At 38.1% G+C, this 21,908-nt stretch overlaps 2 protein-coding genes across 2 annotated transcripts; both read right to left on the reverse strand.

Annotated features, from left to right (window-relative positions):
* Positions 1 to 11,543: 11,543 nt before the first annotated feature.
* Positions 11,544 to 12,596, reverse strand: LOC130963097 (uncharacterized). The gene is made up of 3 exons (XM_057889248.1): positions 12,156 to 12,596; positions 11,871 to 12,065; positions 11,544 to 11,741 (listed from the first exon to the last, which is right to left on the reverse strand). The coding sequence occupies exons 1-3, from the start codon at positions 12,594 to 12,596 to the stop codon at positions 11,544 to 11,546; spliced, it is 834 nt and encodes a 277-aa protein (XP_057745231.1).
* Positions 12,597 to 12,629: 33 nt separating this feature from the next.
* LOC130963098 (F-box/FBD/LRR-repeat protein At2g04230-like) lies at positions 12,630 to 13,560 on the reverse strand. The gene has a single exon (XM_057889249.1). It carries the CDS (start codon positions 13,428 to 13,430, stop codon positions 12,630 to 12,632), a length of 801 nt encoding a protein of 266 aa, XP_057745232.1. The 5' UTR covers positions 13,431 to 13,560.
* Positions 13,561 to 21,908: the final 8,348 nt, after the last annotated feature.

Below are 21,908 nucleotides of genomic sequence, written 5' to 3' on the forward strand. Positions count from 1 at the left end.
GTTAACATCCTAAAGATATGGCACTACTCCAACGGTGGTTATTGGCTCACCACTATAAATACACTGACACCCCTCAGGTATCTCTAAGCCCAATACTCTCTAGACCTGCTCACACCCTTGCTAACTTAGGCATCGGAGTGTCTTTGCAGGTACCACCCCCATTCACTCACGAGCGCAAGTCGGAAGGAGGCTCCAACGTGCAAACCAGCTCGGAAGCCACCATCCGCAGACGATTGGGCCAACCAAAGCCATCCATCTTATTAATCTCCGGTTACCCACCGTAACATTGGCGCCGTTGCCGGGGACCTGAGAGATCATCCAACGATGGCAGATAGATCCCACGAAGAAGGCCATGTGGAGACAGACTCTGAACAAGAGAATCTGGACACAGGCAACAACGATGTGGACCTCGCCTTCCACCAAGAAATCGACAATCAACATAGGGAAGGCACATCCGGATTAAAAAATCCAAAGCTGAACTCCTCAGAAGGGCGCGAATCAGAAAAAGAAGGACCACCCCATGTAACTGAACTCATGGGATTAGTCCATAGCCGCCTGGAACAATTAGAGCAGGAGCGGGAACGACAAAAGGAAACTGAAAAGAGCCTAAAAGAGGAGATGGAACGACGAAAAGAGTTAGAAAGAAAACTCTTACAGTTGGAATCCTCCCTCAAAAGTCGCAACTCCCGTGATGAACACGAAGAACCACCTTTAGGTGGGGAGGATCCCTTCAACGAGGACATCATGAGGGCTAAAGTTCCGAGAAACTTCAAAAGCCCTGACATGGACCTCTATGACGGGACCACGGATCCGAAGCATCACCTGAGCAACTTTAAAAGTCGGATGTACCTAGCTGACGCTTCCGACGCTACACGATGCAAGGCCTTCCTGACCACTTTATCGAAAGCAGCGATGAAGTGGTTCGATAGCCTCCCCCCGAGGTCGGTTACTAGCTTTGAAGACCTCTCAAGGAAATTTTTGATGAGGTTCTCAATCCAGAAAGACAAAGTGAAACATGCACCGAGCCTCCTGGGAATAAAACAGGAGATCGGAGAATCTTTGCGAGCCTATATGGAAAGATTCAACAAAGTATGTTTGGAGATCCAAGACCTGCCCACAAAGGCAGTCATAATGGGATTAGTCAATGGACTCAGAGAAGGTCCCTTCTCGCAGTCCATATCCAAAAGACATCCCGTTTCTCTAAGTGATGTACAGGAAAGGGCTGAAAAGTACATCAATATGGAGGAAAACGCCAAACTAAGAGACCTGAGTGGGCGACCTGGGCCCCCTCCCTCAACAAAAGAGAGGGAAAGGGAAACCAAGAAAAGGGAAGAACTCGGTCTCGAAAGGCCAAGAAAATATCACTCTTATACTCCTCTGAAGGTTTCTATAGTGGACGTATATAGAGAGATTTGTAACACTGAGAGATTGCCACCCCCTAGACCCATTAAAAATAAAAAAAGGGGGAAGCCGCAACGATTACTGTGAGTACCATAAGATATATGGTCACTCCACAAACGACTGTTACGACCTCAAAAATGTGATAGAAAAGCTGGCTAGAGAAGGTCGGCTTGATAGATATCTCATAGAAAGGTCGGACGGTCATGGAAAGAGAAAGCGAGACAACATGGATAGAAGAGACCCACCGCCGTAGACTCCAGAGAGGCATATCCATATGATCTCAGGAGGGTTTGCAGGAGGGGGACTTACAAAATCCTCTCGCAAAAGACATCTCAAAATAGTCTACCAGGTCGGGGAGGAGACACCCGACCTCCCCACCATTTCATTTACAAAAGAAGATGGGCAAGGAATAATCCCTGGACATGATGATCCAGTAGTGATAACCATGATTCTAGCAAATGCCCATCTCCACAGAACCCTAGTAGACCAAGGAAGCTCGGCGGATATCCTTTTTAAGCCCGCTTTCGACAAACTAGGGTTAGATGAGAAAGAATTAGAGCCTACCGACACCCTATACGGATTAGGGGACACGCCAATAAAACCACTAGGATTTTTACCCCTTCACACTACTTTTGGAAAAGGGGAAAAATCTAAGACTCTGAGTATAGACTTCATAGTAGTTGATGTGGGGTCAGCATATAATGCTCTAATCGGTAGAGCTACCCTCAATCGACTCGGAGCAGTGGTATCTACTCCTCACCTCTGCATGAAATTCCCAACCTCAGCAGGAATAGCAACGGTAAGGGGAGATCAAAAGTTAGCAAGGAAGTGCTACAACGAAAGCCTAAACCTAAGGGGAAAGGGCAGAGAAGTTAACACAATAGAGCTCGGCGGCGCAAAGGCCGGAGAAGAGCTGCGACCACAACCGGGAGGAAAAATCGAGGAGATACAGGTTGGTGAAGAGGAAGGGAAAAACACTCATATAGGAGCCAACCTAGTGGAAACTCTAAAACAAGGGTTGACTAAGCTCCTAAGAGATAATTCCGACCTCTTCACCTGGAAGGCCTCCGACATGCCCGGGATTGACCCCGAGCTCATGTCCCATAAGCTCTCGGTTTATCCAGGATTCTGACCTGTATAACAAAGAAGACGCAAGCTCGGCCCAGAACGAGCCTTAATAGTGGAAGAACAAGTACATGCACTCCTGGAAGCTGGCTTCATCAGAGAAGTCAAGTACCCAACATGGCTAGCCAATGTAGTGCTAGTCAAAAAACAGAATGGTAAATGGAGAATGTGTGTCGACTACACCAATTTAAATAAGGCATGTCCTAAGGACCCTTATCCCTTGCCAAGTATTGATACCCTAGTAGACTCCAGCTCGGGGTACCAATACTTGTCATTCATGGACGCCTACTCGGGATATAATCAAATCCCGATGTATGAGCCCGACCAGGAGAAAACATCATTCATCACACCCAGGGCTAACTACTGCTACGTGGTCATGCCATTCGGATTAAAGAATGCAGGAGCCACATATCAAAGGTTGATGAATAAAGTGTTTTCCCCTCACCTGGAGACCCTAATGGAAGTATACGTCGACGACATGCTAGTGAAAACCAAGAAGGAAGTCAAACTCTTATCCGACCTCTCACAAGTCTTTGACACCATAAGGCTGCATGGGATGAGACTAAATCCTGCAAAATGTGCCTTCGCGGTGGAAGCAGGAAAATTCCTAGGATTTATGCTAACACAAAGAGGGATTGAGGCCAATCCCGATAAGCGTAGAGCCATCCTAGAAATGAAAAGTCCGACCTGTTTGAGAGAAGTCCAGCAGCTCACTGGCCGACTTGCAGCCCTCTCCAGATTTTTGGCAGGATCGGCATTAAAATCCCTTCCACTATTTTCCTTATTAAGGAAGGGATGCCAATTTGAATGGACTCCGGAATGCGAGGAGGCGTTCCAAGAGTTCAAGAAGTTCTTAAGCCAACATCCTATCTTAACCCGACCAATACCGGGGAAAGACCTCATTCTATATCTATCCGTAGCAAACAGGGCTGTCTCGTCAGCCCTGATAAAAGAAGATGAGGTCGGACAACACCCGGTCTACTTCATCAGTAAGGTCCTACAAGGCCCTGAACTAAGGTACCACAAACTAGAAAAGTTTGCCTATTCCTTAGTGATAGCCTCACGAAGGCTACGACCTTACTTTCAAGCTCACACAATAAGAGTCCGCACAAACCAACCCATGAAGCAAATCCTCCAAAAAACGGATGTTGCAGGAAGAATGGTTCAATAGGCAATAGAGCTCTCCGAGTTCGACTTAAGATATGAAACTCGGACAGCGATCAAAGCTCAATGCCTCGCCGACTTCGTTGCAGAATACGCAGGGGATCAAGAGGAAAAACCAACTACATGGGAACTCTATGTAGATGGATCCTCCAACAAAACGGGAAGCGGCGCAGGCATAATATTGGTAGATGAAAGAGGAACCCAGATAGAGGTTTCTCTAAAATTTGAATTCCCAGCCTCAAATAATCAGGCAGAATATGAAGCCTTGATTGCTGGGTTAAAACTAGCAGAAGAAGTCGGTGCTACAAAGGTGATGATATACAGCGACTCGCAAATGGTGACCTCCCAAATAAGTGGAGAGTATCAGGCAAAGGACCCAAACATGAAGAGGTACTTGGAAAAAACTTTGGAATACCTTGGGCGCTTTGCAGAAACCGAGGTCAAACACATAACTCGGGATCTAAACAGCAGAGCAGACGCCCTATCCAAGTTAGCAAGTACCAAACCAGGAGGGAACAACAGAAGCCTGATCCAAGAAACCCTCCAGGAACCCTCAGTAATTAAAGATAAACAACAGGTACTTGAGGTAGTCGGTTTAAACCTCGGATGGATGAATCCCTTAGTCGAATACCTGAAATTCGACATCCTCTCTAAGGAGGAGAAAGAAGCTAAAAAGATCCGAAGGGAAGCACAACATTACACTTTGGTGAGAAATGTCCTCTATAGAAGAGGGATATCAACACCATTGTTAAAGTGCGTACCAACCTCAAGAACCGCCGAGGTATTGGAGGAAGTACATAGTGGGATCTGTGGAAACCATCTCGGAGCAAGGTCACTAGCCAGGAAAGTAATCCGAGCTGGATTCTACTGGCCGACCTTGCAGAAAGATGCCACAGAATTTGTGAAAAAGTGTCAACCATGTCAAATGCATGCAAATTTCCACGTGGCTCCACCAGAAGAGCTTATTAGTATCACTTCTCCATGGCCTTTTGCAAAATGGGGAATGGATTTGTTAGGTCCTTTTCCCCAAGCGCCTGGACAAGTTAAATACCTAATCGTGGGAATAGATTATTTCACAAAGTGGATAGAAGCAGAACCGTTGGCCACCATCACCGCTCAAAGAAGTCGGAGATTCCTCTACAAAAATATCATCACAAGATATGGGATACCTTATTCCATCACTACGGATAATGGAACCCAATTCACCGATGCTACCTTCAGAAGCTTAGTAGCCAGTATGAAAATCAAGCATTAGTTCACCTCGGTGGAGCACCCGCAAGCCAATGGGCAAGCCGAGGCAGCCAACAAAGTCATACTGGCAGGACTAAAGAAGAGACTACAAGAAGCGAAAGGAGCTTGGGCTGAAGAGCTCCCTCAAGTGCTATGGGCCTACAGGACAACACCCCAATCCGCCACTGGAGAAACACCCTTCCGACTAGTCTATGGTGTGGAGGCAATGATACCAATAGAAATCAATGAACAAAGCCCAAGGGTAATTCTCCATGACGAAGTCGGAAACATACAGGGGCACAAAGGGGAGCTCGACCTGCTCCCCGAGGTCCGAGAAGATGCCCAGATAAGAGAAGCTACGTTGAAACAAAGGATGACTACAAGGTACAACAAAAAAGTCATTCGAAGAACATTTGCTCCAGATGATTTGGTCTTAATCAGAAACGACATTGGAGTCAACAAATCGGGAGAAGGAAAGCTCGCCGCAAATTGGAAGGGACCATACAAAATCAATGAAGTCTTAGGAAAAGGTTATTATAAAATAATCGACCTGAACGGCAATGAGCTCCCGAGGTCGTGGCATGCTTGTAACATGAAAAGGTACTATAGCTAAAAGCGAACTCTACTCCCTGATGTACTCTTTTCCCAACTTCATGATTTTTTCCCAAAAGGGTTTTTTCTGGAGAAGGGTTTTTAACGAGGCATCATAGTAGAGGCTAAGGGAAATAGATTATCAAAACCCTTAGTAGCAAAAAGGTACCTCCCCAGTTAATAAAGATCTTTTTCATCTACGATATCTCTTATAAAATCCTTTTCATTTTTTATATTTTTTAAGTCTTTCTACGAAACGAGCCAACTTAAGCTCGACAAAACGTGAAAATCCCATGAATTGACCTAAGTGGTCGTCAGGATAAAACGACGAGGTACAAGTCGGTGTAAAGAGGTTATATAAGTCGATCGTAAAAACTCGGGAACGAATCCGACTTATAAGTTGGAACGAGATCCCGAGTGAGAAAGCTCGGGAACACCTCGATCCATAAATCGGAGTGTAAGAACCGAGTAGAAGAAAAACGCATCGCAAAAATAACCTAAGTCATAAGAACTCGCTAAAACAAAATTGAGTATAAGGGATAACGAAAAGAGATGGGAAAACCTAGGGAGAAGTTTAAAGGCTGTCTCAAAATCCCTTAAACAAAAAGGCTCGGAAAAACTAGACAAGCCAATAGGAAAGGTTTTTCAGAGAAAGATCAAGAGGGTTTTTTGAAAAATCAAAAATTAGAAAAGCATACATGCACAAGGTAACTTAAACCCTTATCCAAAAAAGGGTATTTATTTTGTTAATCTAAACCCTTATTCAAAAAGGGCACTTGCCGAAATATTTCGTTAACGGCCTTAAAAGGCCAAAAGAAATTGTTCAAGGGTCACCAAACAACATATAAATAAGTTTAAAAAAGGGGGGACTCACAGGCCGAGCCCCCATATAGCCATAAAAAATTATTTTTTCAGAAGAGAAGACGGATCCCCACCATCAGGACCAGGAAGAGGGGCAGCCGCAGGAGAAGAAGAGGAAATCGGAGGAACATCTGAAGAACTCGGAGCGTCCTTAGATCGTGGAGGGGACTCAATAATCCTCTGCCCACGAGTCTTCAATTCTGACTCGGAAACAACTACGGGGGCAGGAGGATCCACGATGGCACCATCAATAACAACTTTGTTAGGATGTAAAGGAGAAAGATCCAAGTCGGGAGCAATGACCCTGACTTGCTCCAAGAAAATCCTCCAAGACTCCTCGGCGCCATCAGCAATTGAGTCCTCCAACTCATCATATGCCTTCCGAGAGTTCAGCAGATCATTCTTCACAGACACAAGATCCTTGAATAAGCTTTGATAACTGGCCTGCGCCGTTTTCCTCAACTCCATTTCCATGTTGTACTGGGCCTGCAAAGCCTTCCCCTTCTCCCGAAAGGTATCTCTCTCCTCCCTCAGCTTGGCAATCTCCTTCTTCAACTCTCCCTCATGCTCCTGATATGAGCGAAGCCTTCCCTCTAGCTCCTCGACCTTCGAGGTCGTCCCTAAAGAGCTGAGGGGAGCCTTCTCAAAGATATCCAAGAGCTTACCACAAACCTCCGCCGCCTTGAGACTCTCCTCGACCATAGTGGTAAGGTGACCCCGAACAGACATATCATCCATGCCTATACGAACATGGGGATAGATATTCTTTCGGACAAACTCAATGGCATCCGCCTTAACCTCAGAAGCACCAGACTCTAAAGTCTTGCGCTTCTTTGGATCAGGGGAAGGTCGGACGACGGGGAGTGACTGAGGGGGAGCTGAAGAAGAAATTACGATAGGCTTGGAAAGAGTCCCAATGTTGCGAGGAGGAGGAGGAGGAGAGATAACCCTGGCACCACCGGCCCGAGCGCGAGACTTGGCCTTGGCCTCCTGGACTCTTTGGAAAGATTCCTGAGCGTTTGTCTTAGCCATTTCTGAAAGAAGAAAAACAATAGCTAAAGAATCAAACAAATCGGGATGATCAGTTGATAAGTCGGAAAATTAACAACAAGAAAAAACTACCTAGCTGCGCCTGGACAAAGGTCGGAGACCCTTGGAGAAACTTCTTGGTATCCAAATATGGGGCCCTCCCCCACACCTCTCGGAGGAACCCCACAATGGCAGCCTCTATTTCATCCAGGTCGTCCAGACCATATTTCTCACAAGGGGAGGCCTCCAGCCAATATAAGGGAAAGCGAGGGGAAGAGTTATCATCCAGAAAAAAGGGGTGGTGACCCTCTACAGCTTGCACTTTGAAAAAATAATTTTTGAAGTCATGGAAGGATTCGTCAAAAAGGGTGAAAATCCTTCGACCTTGTATGGCTCGGAAGGACACCCATTGCTGTTTGTTGTTTAGCCCGCTAAAGGGTTTAGTCATGTGGAAAAGAAAAAAGAAAATCCTCAAAGAAGTCGGAAAGTCCAAAGCTTGACTAATAAATTGATAAATTTTCAGAAAACCCCAAGAGTTGGGGTGAAGTTGAGTAGGGGCAACTCGACAGTGGTGCAAAACAGACATTTCAAAATCAGAAAAAGGAAGAAAGACACCCAGACGGATGATCATACATTCATACATAAAGAAAAAATGAGAAGACGCCTCATTGGCCCTCCCAAAGCAAACCCGGTCTTCTGGACCCGGGACTACCAACTCATACTTCGGCTCGTCATCCTCAGAAACACAAATCCTGTGGTGAGTACGAAGATGAGTAATAAACTCCGCATCAACCAAAGGTTCCTCTCCTAGGACTGTGACATCAACCCATTGAGAAAGAGCCTCTACAGAAGACATTTTCTAAAAACACGACGAAAACCTACAAAGGAAAAAGGAAAAAGAATAAAAAACGAGAGTCCCTAAGGGGATACGAAAGCCTACAACGCCACTTTTTCCTCTCCAAAGAAAATAAAAGCATGCAATCACAAAGCATGACATAGAAGTAAAAACACTAACCTTTATCCAAAACCGAAGGTTAAAAGAAGCAGAGGTCTCCGAATGCAAGAATGAAGCACGAACAAAGCAAGAAGAAATTTGAAAAATTGCAGAAACGAAAAAATGAAAGAGAGGGAAAGTATTTATAAACATACTAAGGGGCATAATGGTAAAAGCGGGGCAGTCATTAATGAGAATGCACCGTTACCAAAGTCTACGCACATCCCTAACGGACACGACGCTTGATTAGACGTAACCGTCAGAACCAAAGAGACATGGAAAATCACGTCGGTTCCAGAAAATCACGTCGGTCCTCCAACAAGTCGACTACGATCCCGAGTAAAATACTCGAACCCAAGTCCTATAAAGATCTTGGGCTCAAGTAGGGGCACTGTTCATACCCTGGCCCAATAACAAACGCCCAGGTCCAAATAAAAGGCCTAATCCGAAGGATTAAGCCTTACCCAAAACACCGACCTTCATATAAGAAGTCGGTGTCAACTACGGCTTACTCTAAAGAAATCGGACATGAGATTAGCTGGCAGATAAGCACTCATTCAAATGAGTAACCGCCCCTAAAATCTCTCTAACCGCTTCATAAAGCCATATCTTAACTTCCCTAAGATAATGGGACGGTTAACATCCTAAAGATATGGCACTACTCCAACGGTGGTTATTGGCTCACCACTATAAATACACTGACACCCCTCAGGTATCTCTAAGCCCAATACTCTCTAGACCTGCTCACACCCTTGCTAACTTAGGCATCGGAGTGTCTTTGCAGGTACCACCCCCCATTCACTCACGAGCGCAAGTCGGAAGGAGGCTCCAACGTGCAAACCAGCTCGGAAGCCACCATCCGCAGACGATTGGGCCAACCAAAGCCATCCATCTTATTAATCTCCGGTTACCCACCGTAACAATAACATTCATGATATTATATATTTTATATTGTAGAATAATAAAAAAAACTAAAAAAAATAATTATTTTAGTTATATCTTAATTTGTAAATTTTTTTGTTTGAACAGTGTATTATATATCTTTTAATTTTAATATATATTTAATTTAAATTAAATGTATTATATTTTTTATAATTATTAATGTAATAATATTATAGATAAGGATAATTTATTATATAATAAATAAAGGATTTAAATTACCCATTACAGAGACACGCACACGAGCTATAAAGAAAAGAGAAATTTTAAAATCGATCAATTTTCGGTTTGGTCTAACCGATTAATTTTCGAGTATGCCATGATAGTTCTAGCTTCTAATGTGCAATTTGGGAGCACAAATAAAATTCTTGTTTTTCATCAAATAATTAATTAAATCATGATGTATATACAATGTATTGTAATTAATTAATCAACATTCATGTGTGGCTTAAGTTTTAGCTAATAGGGAGTATGGAGCATATTTCCTTGATCTTTAACAATGGCGTACTACTTGATCTTTGTCCTGAGGCTGAAATATAATACCAAAGTCAATATTATATATGAAATTAAAGGAAGTCGGATCAGGATGCTCATTAGTCACTGTTATGGATTTCAAGTTTTGCAGGAATAAAAGACATTGTTAATTACATGATAATCAAGCACAACCACGGTTTTTCAAATTGCATAATGCTTGTTAGAACCAACAATATTGTTCGAAGTCCAATGTGACAAATGAACCATAGTGATCATGATCTATTTTTTTAAATACTCAAAGATGCCCTTTCATCAATTTATGTAAGCTAACTGGCTTATCTTCTTCAATCTCCGTCAGTTTCCGCAGACTCATTTCTCTGCTCCGCTAGTACAGCAACGTGCGTCATTAGACAACGGAAATTTCCAGCCCACATTTCTCGCACCATGTGAGATGCTAAAAAAATATAAAAAAAAATTCTTACTTTCTCACTCCGTGCGAGATACTTCAAAGAAAATTAAAAAACTCAATTGCTTCTCGCACTATGCGAGAAATCCATGGCCATATTCTGGTGTTTCACTTTCAAAACCCAGTTTGGGGTAAAACACCAAAAAGTTTTCATAACAAAATTTTTTTATCCAAAGATGATAGTAGTTTATACTCTTTTTCTTTATTATATCCTATTGTTTTACCTTATGATTGATCAAGTTGATATATTTTCATAGGAGAACACTCTCAATAATCAGTCTAAGTTCATATATAATTTTAAAATATTAACCAGAATTTAATTATGATATACTGTGAATGTAAAATTATTTTATGCATCTAATTACTTAATACCATGTTAGAAAAATAATTATTTTATATATTGATCGTGTTAATGATTATCTCAAAAAAAAAAACAAAAAAAAAACAGATGCGATGGATAACGGTATAAAATACATCAAAATTAAAATCATATTAAGCATTATCATTAATCAAATTCTTACACCAAAAATAACAAGATACGAGCACTTATTTGTACAATATATGCTTAGAAAAAATTTAATACAAAACTACTATGCTAGGAAAATTTACTCACAATTTTACATCAGTATAATAATGGCCAAATGTTACAACAAGTACTCTGTAACCTGCTGTTCATTCGACTTTGATATAAAAGCATGTGCTAAAGGGAATGAAGTATATGATGAGTATATGAGAGATAAAGCCATTCATTTTTAAAGGGGGTGATCACTTGAAAGTCTAACATGAAAATAAAAGCAACACATGAAGTTATAAACTCCTAAAATAAAAAATGAACGCAACAGTCAATAAACGTAGCAGCTATTTTAATATGTGTGCTAGCTCATCGGTTATTCAAGGAATTTATATTATGCACCCAAATTTCACATTTTCTTTTTGCGGTATGCATCTGTAAACCATTTCATAATTAAATAGCATATGCCAGAAAGATACAACAATTAACTCTTGTCCCAGAATGCATAAATATATTTTATACATAAATATATTATTTTATTATATCGGGTCTAACTCTGATTGAACTTCAATTGAATTTTTAAACTGTTGAACCTCTAAAGCTCTAACTCTCCTAGCCTCTCTCTCTCAATATCCCACACATCTAAGCCCCCATTACATGGTTAAATTTTTGGCACTTTTGGAACCCAGATGAACAAGCATCATAGAATTCACCAATCTTTTAGAATGTCTATCGATGGATAACTAACATCAAGATTATTACAGTTCTAAGATGAACCTAACATTTTCCTCGGCATCAGAATCTGGCCATGCATCTAACATGGTCTTAATGTTCACTATGTCCCTAGTTATGAATGAACATGTGACCTTAACATTCTTCAAGGCATGCCACCAACATTTATTACCATGATCCGATCTGCAACAGCCTATTCTGCCCATCAACATCTCGTAGATAAACTGTTTTCAAATAGCAAATATAGTTATTACCATTAAAGGGATAAATGCAAATGTTTATTTCTAATATGTTGAATTTGCTGTGCTGGAATGGAAGCAAAGATGTAAATAGGAGAACCAAGTAGAAATTACCACAATGAATGGTCTAATATCGATATAATAAGAAGAGGATTGCCAAAGGAATGAAATGGTTTCTGGGCAGCAACTTGAAAGCAACCAATTCAGATAGGGAAAGTAAAGAGCTTCCCTGTTTGGAACACGACGAAATTCCAAATGTCTAATATGCGGAGGAGTGGATGAAACTGATTGCAACACACCCGGTTCAATCTACATGATGACAAACAAACAAATAAATAAATAAATAAATAAAATTGGCAAATTCAACCAATCAAACAGCTAGCCAGAGTATACTCTTACATCAAGTGGGAAATCCACAAAGAGGGAGAGTGATGTCAAAACCTGGTGTGGTTTAATGTTTTGGATAAATTCCTTCAAGTTATAGTGTTGAAAATCCATGTCAGTAAAAACATTCACTTTTAGTTTATTAGAACTGCTCAGAAAAGTTATAACAGGTGTGTCATTTCCCCTAAAGTCACATGATAATAAATTTGGGGCATCAATGTTGAGCTCCTTCAAGTTTGAGCACCACAAAAAATCTAAGAACTTGAGTTGAGAACTTGATATATTAATCCTCTCGGACATAGAGCACCGATGTATTTGCAGAGTCTCAAGGTAAGGAAACTTATCAAACAGTTCGAGAAACCATTTATGCGCAATGGCAGTGTTCTTCATTGAGCATAGGCGCAACCATCTCAAATTTATGCAACTATCTAAGTTCAGCTTCCAAGGCACATCCATATCATCAAAATCACAATGAACATAATAGAAACTCTAAAGATTTGGAGCATCAATATACACCTCCTGTATTCCACTAACATAAACTCGCTTGAGCTTTTGTAGACCACGCAAGCTTAATGATTTCACCGGACTGGACAGTAAAGGATTTTCTCTGCTTAGAGGGTTATATACACAACAATCTTCCATAGAAAAATGTTCAATCAGAGGACAAGAAGAAAGCAAATGCTTGATAACTCCTTCATCTTCAAAAAGAACAGAACATAAGCATAACATTCTCAAAGAGTTCAACTTGATAGTAGAAGAATGGTTCAGGAATAATGCTCTGCAAATTCTGATCGGTCCCTTCAAATTCAACTCGGTAAGTGATTTCGCTTCAGTGACACAAAGTGGAAGGTTATACCATTTGTCAGGACAGTACTCGCTTGTTGGAAAGAAGTCTCCATCTGCAGGGAAATGAAGTTCTAGTCCTTTGATACCACACTCACAAATCATCTTCATCCAAATATCAAGATGGCGAGACATGTAATTAAAGTCTCCAATATAGTCCATACAGAGCCTAAATTCTTTGATTATTAAGCCTTGTTCATGGAACCTCAACAGTCTTTTCATGACATAATCAGCTAGTATGTCTTTGCTGCAATGCCAAACAGAATTTGCTGTTGATAAATCATGCACATTGATAAAATAGCTGCTGCAAATACGTAACCTAGGAAACGTAGACCATGTTTCTTTCCATGCTTTTGACAAAACACTGGTCTTAACAGCATCTTCATTGGGAAGCTTTGCAAGTATGTCATGAAGTATAGTTTTTGGTAGACCAGAAAGTCGGTCCATTTTTTTTCTCTCTCAGCTACAATTGTGACAGAGAGCTTGTCAAATAAGCTGTGAAAAAAATTCCAATATATTAGCAAACCCTATGAATCAATCCAAGTCTGACATGAAATTATAAGTTTCTCAATGTTGTTGTTTTAGTTTCTAATTATTTTCTTTTGTGAAGTATAACCTTTTCTGAAAAAAGTGGAACAAAATGAGGAAATAATAAAATTAAGCATCTAAACATATAAAAGCGGAAACCAGAAAAGGATGAGTTTTGTCATAATAAATTTGATAAAATGCTCACAACCATAACAAATAGATAAATCAAATCGATAATTACACGTAGTTTCTTTAAAAAATTCAAAATTATTATGCTTTCTTGACTTCAAAAACAAAGTGAATTCTAATGTGCTCTCGAAAAAGCAAGGAGTATAGTAGGGCTTTTCAAATTCTAAATTCTAACACCTAGACTTTAAACCCTAAACCTTGATCTCTAAAATCTAAACACTAAATTCTAAATCCTAAATCCTAGACCCTAAATTTTAAACTCTAAATATAAGACATTGAAATAAAAGAGAGAGAAAATAAACATAGCAAGATCGGTGATTCCGTGCCAGGCAACAACAATCAAAAGAAGATAATGCGATCAAAAGGTCCGTGTATGTAAGTTTTGAGATCAAGGTTCTGAGTTTTGAGTGTCAGGACTTAGAAATGAATGTTAATAACAATCACCAGGTTAGCTTTATATACAGAAGATTAGGAGAGTAAGGACTGTAACTGTTTTACAAATATTTTAAAGTTTAAAAAGGATACAAATTTTGAATTTTATTTGATTGAAGATAAAATCTTAGAGCCACGGACATGAAATTAGAATACTATATATTACAACTTTTTTTACATATATCAAATATTTTATTTATTTAGTTTTCATAATAAGACACTATTCAAACTACCAATCGAACAGATTGATATATAAAAGAAAGGGAAACTATCTAATACAGTCATTATGGGATCCTTCGTAAGTATATAAATTTCCATCACAGTCTAAAATCAGCCCAAATAATTTGAGTGTTTTTGATAAGGTTCTAAAAACCAAACTGATCATCAAACCGCTCTAGCTATTGGTTCATTAATTTTCTAGTTCAACTGAAATAACCGTTTTATAATAAAATAATAAATAAATTATAAATAAACACACTAAAACATAGTTTCAGTAAACTCAATATTTGCATGGAAGTCAAAGCTTCAGAAGTACATAGACGATAAATCGTTAAATTCATAAATAAAGAAACGAGGTCCACCTATCCAGTGGCGGAGCTTGAAACGAAATTTTGGGGAGCCAGATAGAAGATAATTGTCAAAATACTTTTAATATAGACCCCGTTTAAGATAACCTCATATAACCTCATCTCTCTAATTTGGATGATATTCCCAAATTTGAAGCCGTTTTTCAGAGTATCATTCCAAAGAATTAAGGTCAAACTCATCAGATGTAACTCTTTAAACTTTTGAAGGTTGTATCTTACTTTCTTCGTGATTCATTGAAGTAGAAGAACTATCTACAGATGTTGATATTATAAAAGTTATATGTTTTCCTTCTTGAATATTAGCCTTCATCTTAAAAAATGCATCATCAACTCTTTGATTTTTTATAATTATTTTATATAAAAATTTGAATATATATCCAATAAAATATATAAAAAAAATTAGAAGGACAAATATTAAAATTTATAATATTTATTAAATTTTTTATCAATTTATACAAATACAATAATATCAATACTTATTGAATATTCTAATATTTTTTATCATATAAAAAAATTAAATTAAATAAATAGTAAAATATAAAATAATATTAAATTACATAAATAAAAAATACCTAATTTTTTATATTTGAACTCAAAAGTAGAAAGAGTGTTGCTTATTGAATAGAGAGCTACGAGATGCGAATACACTCAATTCAGTCCAAATTCGATATGTTTTGAATGTTTAAAACTAAAACTATTGTGCAATAAAAACAAAAAATGAAGATTGAACTTTAGTATTTTAAGTCATAATAAAATATTTGAGCCAACTGAACTATTTTTTATTTTTTGAAAAAGTATTACTAATTTTTTTAATAAAAGTTTGGGGACCGTGGCCACCCCTTGTCTAAACTAAGCTCCGCCACTGCACCTATTAGTTACCTCTTAGAAACTCTACATCTTCATCTAGGACAAGGTTAAGCAACTGATCATACCCTTTAAGAGTTCCTGTCACTGCAATTCAACAAAGTAAAATGTAATGAAAGCATGTATAAGAGTCTGCAGACATTTTAATTCAAGAAAGATGCACAAAATCTCAACTTAGTATTGATTAGCAAATGTTCATAAATTGCAGCTGAGCACTATTCATTTGAACTCAAAATGAAGAGCAGTGATTTAAAACAAATAAAAAATGTCAAACTGACATGATTTTATTGTTTAGAAAGACTGGAACTACATGGAGATTCAAGAGTAAGCATAACAGAATCAAGAACAGCACCAACAATCCTAAACCACACTAGTTGCAGTGGGGACGGCAGCTTCGAGCACCATCGGAGACTATCGACTGGGAATGGCGGCCTCGAGCAGTTGCGAATTGCGACGGCGGCGGTTACACGGCAACAACGACCATATTTGTTTTGATAACTGCTATTCTATTTGCTTCAACTGCACTTCCATATTCATATTAGCCATTATTGTGTCTTGTAGTATCTCCTTGAATTCAGCTAGTTGTTTTGTTAGAAAATCTAATTGCTGATTGAATTCAGTAACTTGTTCTGCAGGATTGAGTTCAGCAGTTACTATTTTAGCCTCTTCTTTCATGGAAGGTTCACTGCTTAGGTACAGATGCTGATTTCTTGCAACTGTATCAATAAGCTCTTGAGCTTCTTCAATTGTCTTTCTCATGTGGATAGATCCACTAGCTGAGTGGTCTAGAGAAATCTGAGCTTTCTCTATAAGCCCATAATAGAAGATGTCTAACTGCACCCACTCTGAAAATATTTCAGAGGGGCATTTTCTTAGCATCTCTCTGTATCTCTCCCAGGCATCATAAAGAGATTCATTATCTTCTTGTTTAAAGCTTTGGATGCTCAGCCTTAGCTGTGTCATCCGTTTTGGAGGGAAATATTGATTCAGAAATTTTTCTGATAGCTATTTCCATGTCCTTATGCTAGCCTTAGGTTGATTCTTTAACCACCTCTTAGCTTGGTCTTTTACAGCAAATAGAAATAGTAACAATCTGTAGACATTCTGATCTACTTCCTTATCATGTACTGTGTCAGCAATTTGTAAAAACTGTGCCAGAAACTCTGTAGGTTCTTCTTGTGAAAGATCGGAATACTGGCAACTTTGCTGCACCATGATAATGAGCTGATGATTCAACTCAAAACTACTAACTCCGATGGAGGGTATATATATACTACTCCCATATGAAGCAGTAGTGGGGTTAGCATATGACCCCAAAGTCCTTCTGGACTGTTCATTTCTACTTAAGTCCATGATGGAGAAAGGGAGATGATGTGGATTTATTTTATTATATAAAATAAATCATTTTTGAAATAATAAAATAAAATAAAATAAAAACTAAAATAAAAAATAAAATAAAATTTAAAAAAAATTTTAAAAATTTTTGAAAAAGTGAGGAGAGAGAAAGTGGTTAGGATATTTTTGAAAAAGATATGATTTTTAAAAAAAAAATTTAAAAAGATAAGATTTGAAAAATTTTGAAATTGAAATTTGAATTTTTATGAAAAGTTTCAAAAAAAAAATGTTTAAAAATAGTTAGAAAAAATAGTTTTTTTATTTTTGAATTTTATTATGAAAGAGAAAAACACGCAAAAGACACAAGACTTAAAATTTTTAAATCCAATGCTCCTTGTTTTCAAAAATTTTGGAGGGAAAACACCAAGGCACACCAAACTTAAAAATTTTAAGATCAAAGCATAGAGAAGACTCAAGAACACCTTGAAGACTCACAAGAACAACAAGAACAAAAGATAGAACACCAAACTTAAAATTTTTAGAAAACCACAATAAAATTTTCGAAAATTAAAGAAAAATTAACAAAACAACACCAAACTTAAAGTTTGGAACAAGATTTAATCAAAGAAAAATTATTTTTGAAAAAGATTTTAAAAAGAAAAACTCAAAGGGGGCAATTATTCCCAAGAAAATAGACACAATTAACAAATGCAAGGATATAGTAGTATCTGTGGTGCCTCTTTAAAAACTATTTTTTAAAAGAAAAGAGCTAAGTCTCTCATACCAAGTGGTGCACGAAAATTACACTCACACTATGTAATTCCGCACAACTAACCAGCAAGTGCACTGGGTCGTCCAAGTAATACCTTACGTGAGTAAGGGTCGATCCCACGGAGATTGTTGGCTTGAAGCAAGCTATGGTTATCTTATTATTATTAGTCAGGATACCAATAGGGTTCTTTAGTTTCAATTGTAAAAAGTGAAAGAGCATGAAATGAGTAATTGTTACGTAGTAATGGAGAGTGTGTTGGAGTTTTGGAGATGCTTTGTCTTCTAAATCTCTGCTTTTCTACTGTCATTTTCTTCACGCACGCAAGGTTCCTTCTATGGAAAGCTGTGTGTTGGTGGATTACCGTTGTCAATGGCTACCATCCGTCCTCTCAGTGAAAATGGTCCAAATGCGCTGTCACCGCACGGCTAATCATCTGTTGGTTCTTGATCATGTCGGAATAGGATCCATTGATCTTTTTGAGTCTATCACTACGCCCAACACTCGCGAGTTTGAAGCTCGTCATAGTCATCCAATCCCTGAATCCTACTCGGAATATCACAGACAAGGTTTAGACTTTCCGGATTCTCAAGGATGCTGCCAATGGATTCTAGCTTATACCACGAAGACTCTGATTAAGGAATCCAAGATATACTCATTCAATCGAAGGTAGAATGGAGGTGGTTGTCAGTCACGCGTTCATTGATTGAGAATAGTGATGAGTGTCACGGATCATCACCTTTATCATGGTTAAGTACGAATGAACATCTTAGAGAGAAACAAGCGTGTTTGAATAGAAAACCGAAATAATTGTATTAATTCATCGAGACGCTGCAGAGCTCCTTACCCCCAACAATGGAGTTTAGAGACTCATGCCGTCAGAGAATACAAAGTTCAGATATAAAATATCATGAGGTACAAAATAAGTCTCTAAAAGTTGTTTAAATACTAAACTAGTAACCTAGGTTTACAGAAAATGAGTAAACTAAGATAGATAGTGCAGATATCCACTTCTGGGGCCCACTTGGTGTGTGCTAGGGCTGAGACTTGAGCTTCTCACGTGCCTGGGCTGTTTCTGGAGTTAAACGTCAGGTTGTAACCTGTTTCTGGCGTTTAAGTCTAACTTGCAACCTATTTCTGGCGTTCAACGCCAGAATGCAATATGGAACTGGCGTTAAACGCCAATTTACGTCATTTATCTTCGAGCAAAGTATGAACTATTATATATTTCTGGAAATCCCTGAATGTCTACTTTCCAACCCAATTAAGAGCGTGCCAATTGGACTCCTGTAGTTCTAAAAAATCCATTCCGAGTGCAGGGAGCTCGAAATCCAACAGTATTAGCAGTCCTTTTTCAGTCTGAATCAGATTTTTGCTCAGCTCCCTCAATTTCAGCCAGAAAATACCTGAAATTACAGAAAAACACACAAACTTATAGTAAAGTCAAGAAATATGAATTTTGCCTAAAAACTAATAAAAATATACTAAAAACTAACTAAAACATACTAAAAACTACATGAAATTACCCCCAAAAAGCATATAAAATATCCGCTCATCACCAAGCTCTAGGAGCTTGTCTTAAACCATAGAGAGCTTTTGATAATTTGAAAACATGGCTAGGAAATTCTTTATTTTCAAAACCAGGTGGCTGTACCACATACACTTCTCTATCTATTACACCATTTAAGAATGCACATTTCACATCCATTTGATATAATTTAAAACCATAATAAGCAGCATAAGCTAGAAGAAGTTGTATGGCTTCCATTTGGGTAACAGGGGCAAAGGATTCATCAAAATCTATTCCCTCTTCTTGGTCATATTCTTGAGCCACTAATCTTGCTTTATTTCTAGCAATGCTTTTATCTTCACCAAGCTTGTTCCGAAATATCCATTTAGTGCCTGTTACTTTCTTTCCACTTGGCTTTGCAACCAATGTCAACACTTGGTCCTTTTTAAACTCATGAAGCTCATCCTCCATTGCCTTTATCCAAGAAGGGTCATCAAGGGCTTCTTGGACGTTTTGAGGCTCCATTTGAGAGAGAAAAGAAATTTTTGTTTCTTCATTTGTCTTTCTAGTTGAAGAACGAGTCTTGACACCATGAGAGACGTCCCCAATGACAAATTTCTCAGGATAATTCTTTAAGAATCTCCATTCACGAGGTCTAGTGGACTTGGAGGCAGATTCATAAGACAAAACAAAATTGTCTCTTGCAAAATTTTCAGCAGTTGCAGTTTCTGATTCAGTTTGCTCAGAATTCTCATTTTCATGATTTTGTGCTTTTTCATCATCCTTTTGAATATGATTTCCTGCATCACAATCTTCCAAAATACTTTAAACCAAATTAGTGTCACAAAAAGTAACATGTATGGACTCCTCAATTATTCTAGCATTTTGATGATAAAGTCTATATGCTTTACTAGTTGTGGAGTATCCTGCAAATATACACTCATATGCCTTTGGATCAAATTTTTTCAAATTATCTTTGTTATTTAGAACAAAACATTTGCATCCAAAGATATGCAAGTAATTTAAGTTTGGTGGGTGACCTTTCCAAAGTTCATAAGGTGTTTTCTTCAAAAATTTTCTTATGATGGTTCTAAACAAAATGTGGCAAGTTGTGTTAACCGCTTCAACCCAAAGAAAATTTGGAACATTACTCCCACAAAGCATGACTCTTGTCATTTCTTGAATACTTCTATTTCTTATTTCCACAACACCATTTTGTTATGGTGTCCTTCGATAAGAGAAGTTTTGAGATATTCCAAATTTCTCACAAAAGGATTCAAATAATTGGTTTTCAAATTCAGTTCGATGATTACTTCTTATAGAACATATCTTTAAGTCCTTTTCATTTTGAACTTTCTTGCTAAAGATTTCAAAGGCCGAAAAGGCTTCATTTTTGTGTGCAAGAAATAAAACCCAACCAAACCTAGAGTAGTCATCCACAATTACTAAATCATAATGTTTACCACCTAAGCTTTGAGTTCTTGTTGGACCAAATAAATCAATATGTAGCAATTCGAGTGGTCTTTTAGTAGAGATGTCTTCCTTTGATTTAAATGAACACTTTGTTTGTTTTCTAGTTGCCAAGCATCACAAGTGATGTCTTTGTCAAACTTTATCAAAGGAAGACCTCTTACTAATCCTTTCTTGATAAGTTTGTTTATTTGAAACTTACTTGCGTGGCCCAATCTCTTGTGCCATAGCCACTTTTCAGATTCTTTATAATGGAAACAAGCTACATTTTGATCCTTTAGTTCATAAGGGTGAGTCCATACACATTATTACAACGCTTAGTAATAAACAACACTTCATTGGTCTTTTCATTTACAACACAACATTCTAATCTTTTAAAAATTATCAAATAATCCAAGTCACACAATTGACTTATGCTCAACAAGTTATGCCTTAAACCATTGACCAAATTTTACCTACTTTTTTAACTGCCACAATTTTACCTTTTACATCATCTCCAAAGGTCACAAAGCCTCCATCATACTTGTTTAGTTTGATAAAGAAGATTGACTTTCCAGTCATGTGCCTAGAACACCCACTATTTAAGTATCATATGTCTTTCTTATTCTTGGATGCTAGACAAATTTGCATGAAATTTCAATCAACCTTAGGTATCCAAATTAATTTGGATCCTTTAAAATTATATATAGGTATCATAACTTTTTAGCTTTAAGGACAGAAAGAACAACATAACACAATTCAAACTAGACTGAAGATAACAAAAACAAAGAATATGTATGACATATAAATACATCCCAAGCTTGACTCTAATCATTCCTAGTAATTAAGAATTGTTTATCTGCTAGCAAATATGGCTTCTTTTAGTTTGGCTCACCTAATTCCCAATTATGCAATGGGAAAATAGAACATTAACAATTAATGAGGGCACAAAAAGAAAGACCTCTTAATTTTGAGCTTTAGCAATTGCCATAACTCAACTGAATGAAAAAATTCAATGCTTGCTAGTAGTTAATATATGTACATTATTCAAATCATTCCCGAAAGTCCCATATGACCCCAAATCCTTTGTTACAGGGACCGAAGCTATATAACTTGATGCAAACCCTTTTGAGAGGCAAAATTTTGAGGCTTGAAAAAAGATTTAAAAAATATATATTTTGGAAATAAGGAATAGCATTAGAAAAACGAAAACGATCGTGTAAAAAGAACCTAATTAAAAAAGATGAAATTTTTAGGAAGAA

This window comes from Arachis stenosperma, chromosome 2, assembly GCF_014773155.1.
Source record: "Arachis stenosperma cultivar V10309 chromosome 2, arast.V10309.gnm1.PFL2, whole genome shotgun sequence".
Taxonomy (NCBI): Eukaryota; Viridiplantae; Streptophyta; class Magnoliopsida; order Fabales; family Fabaceae; genus Arachis; species Arachis stenosperma.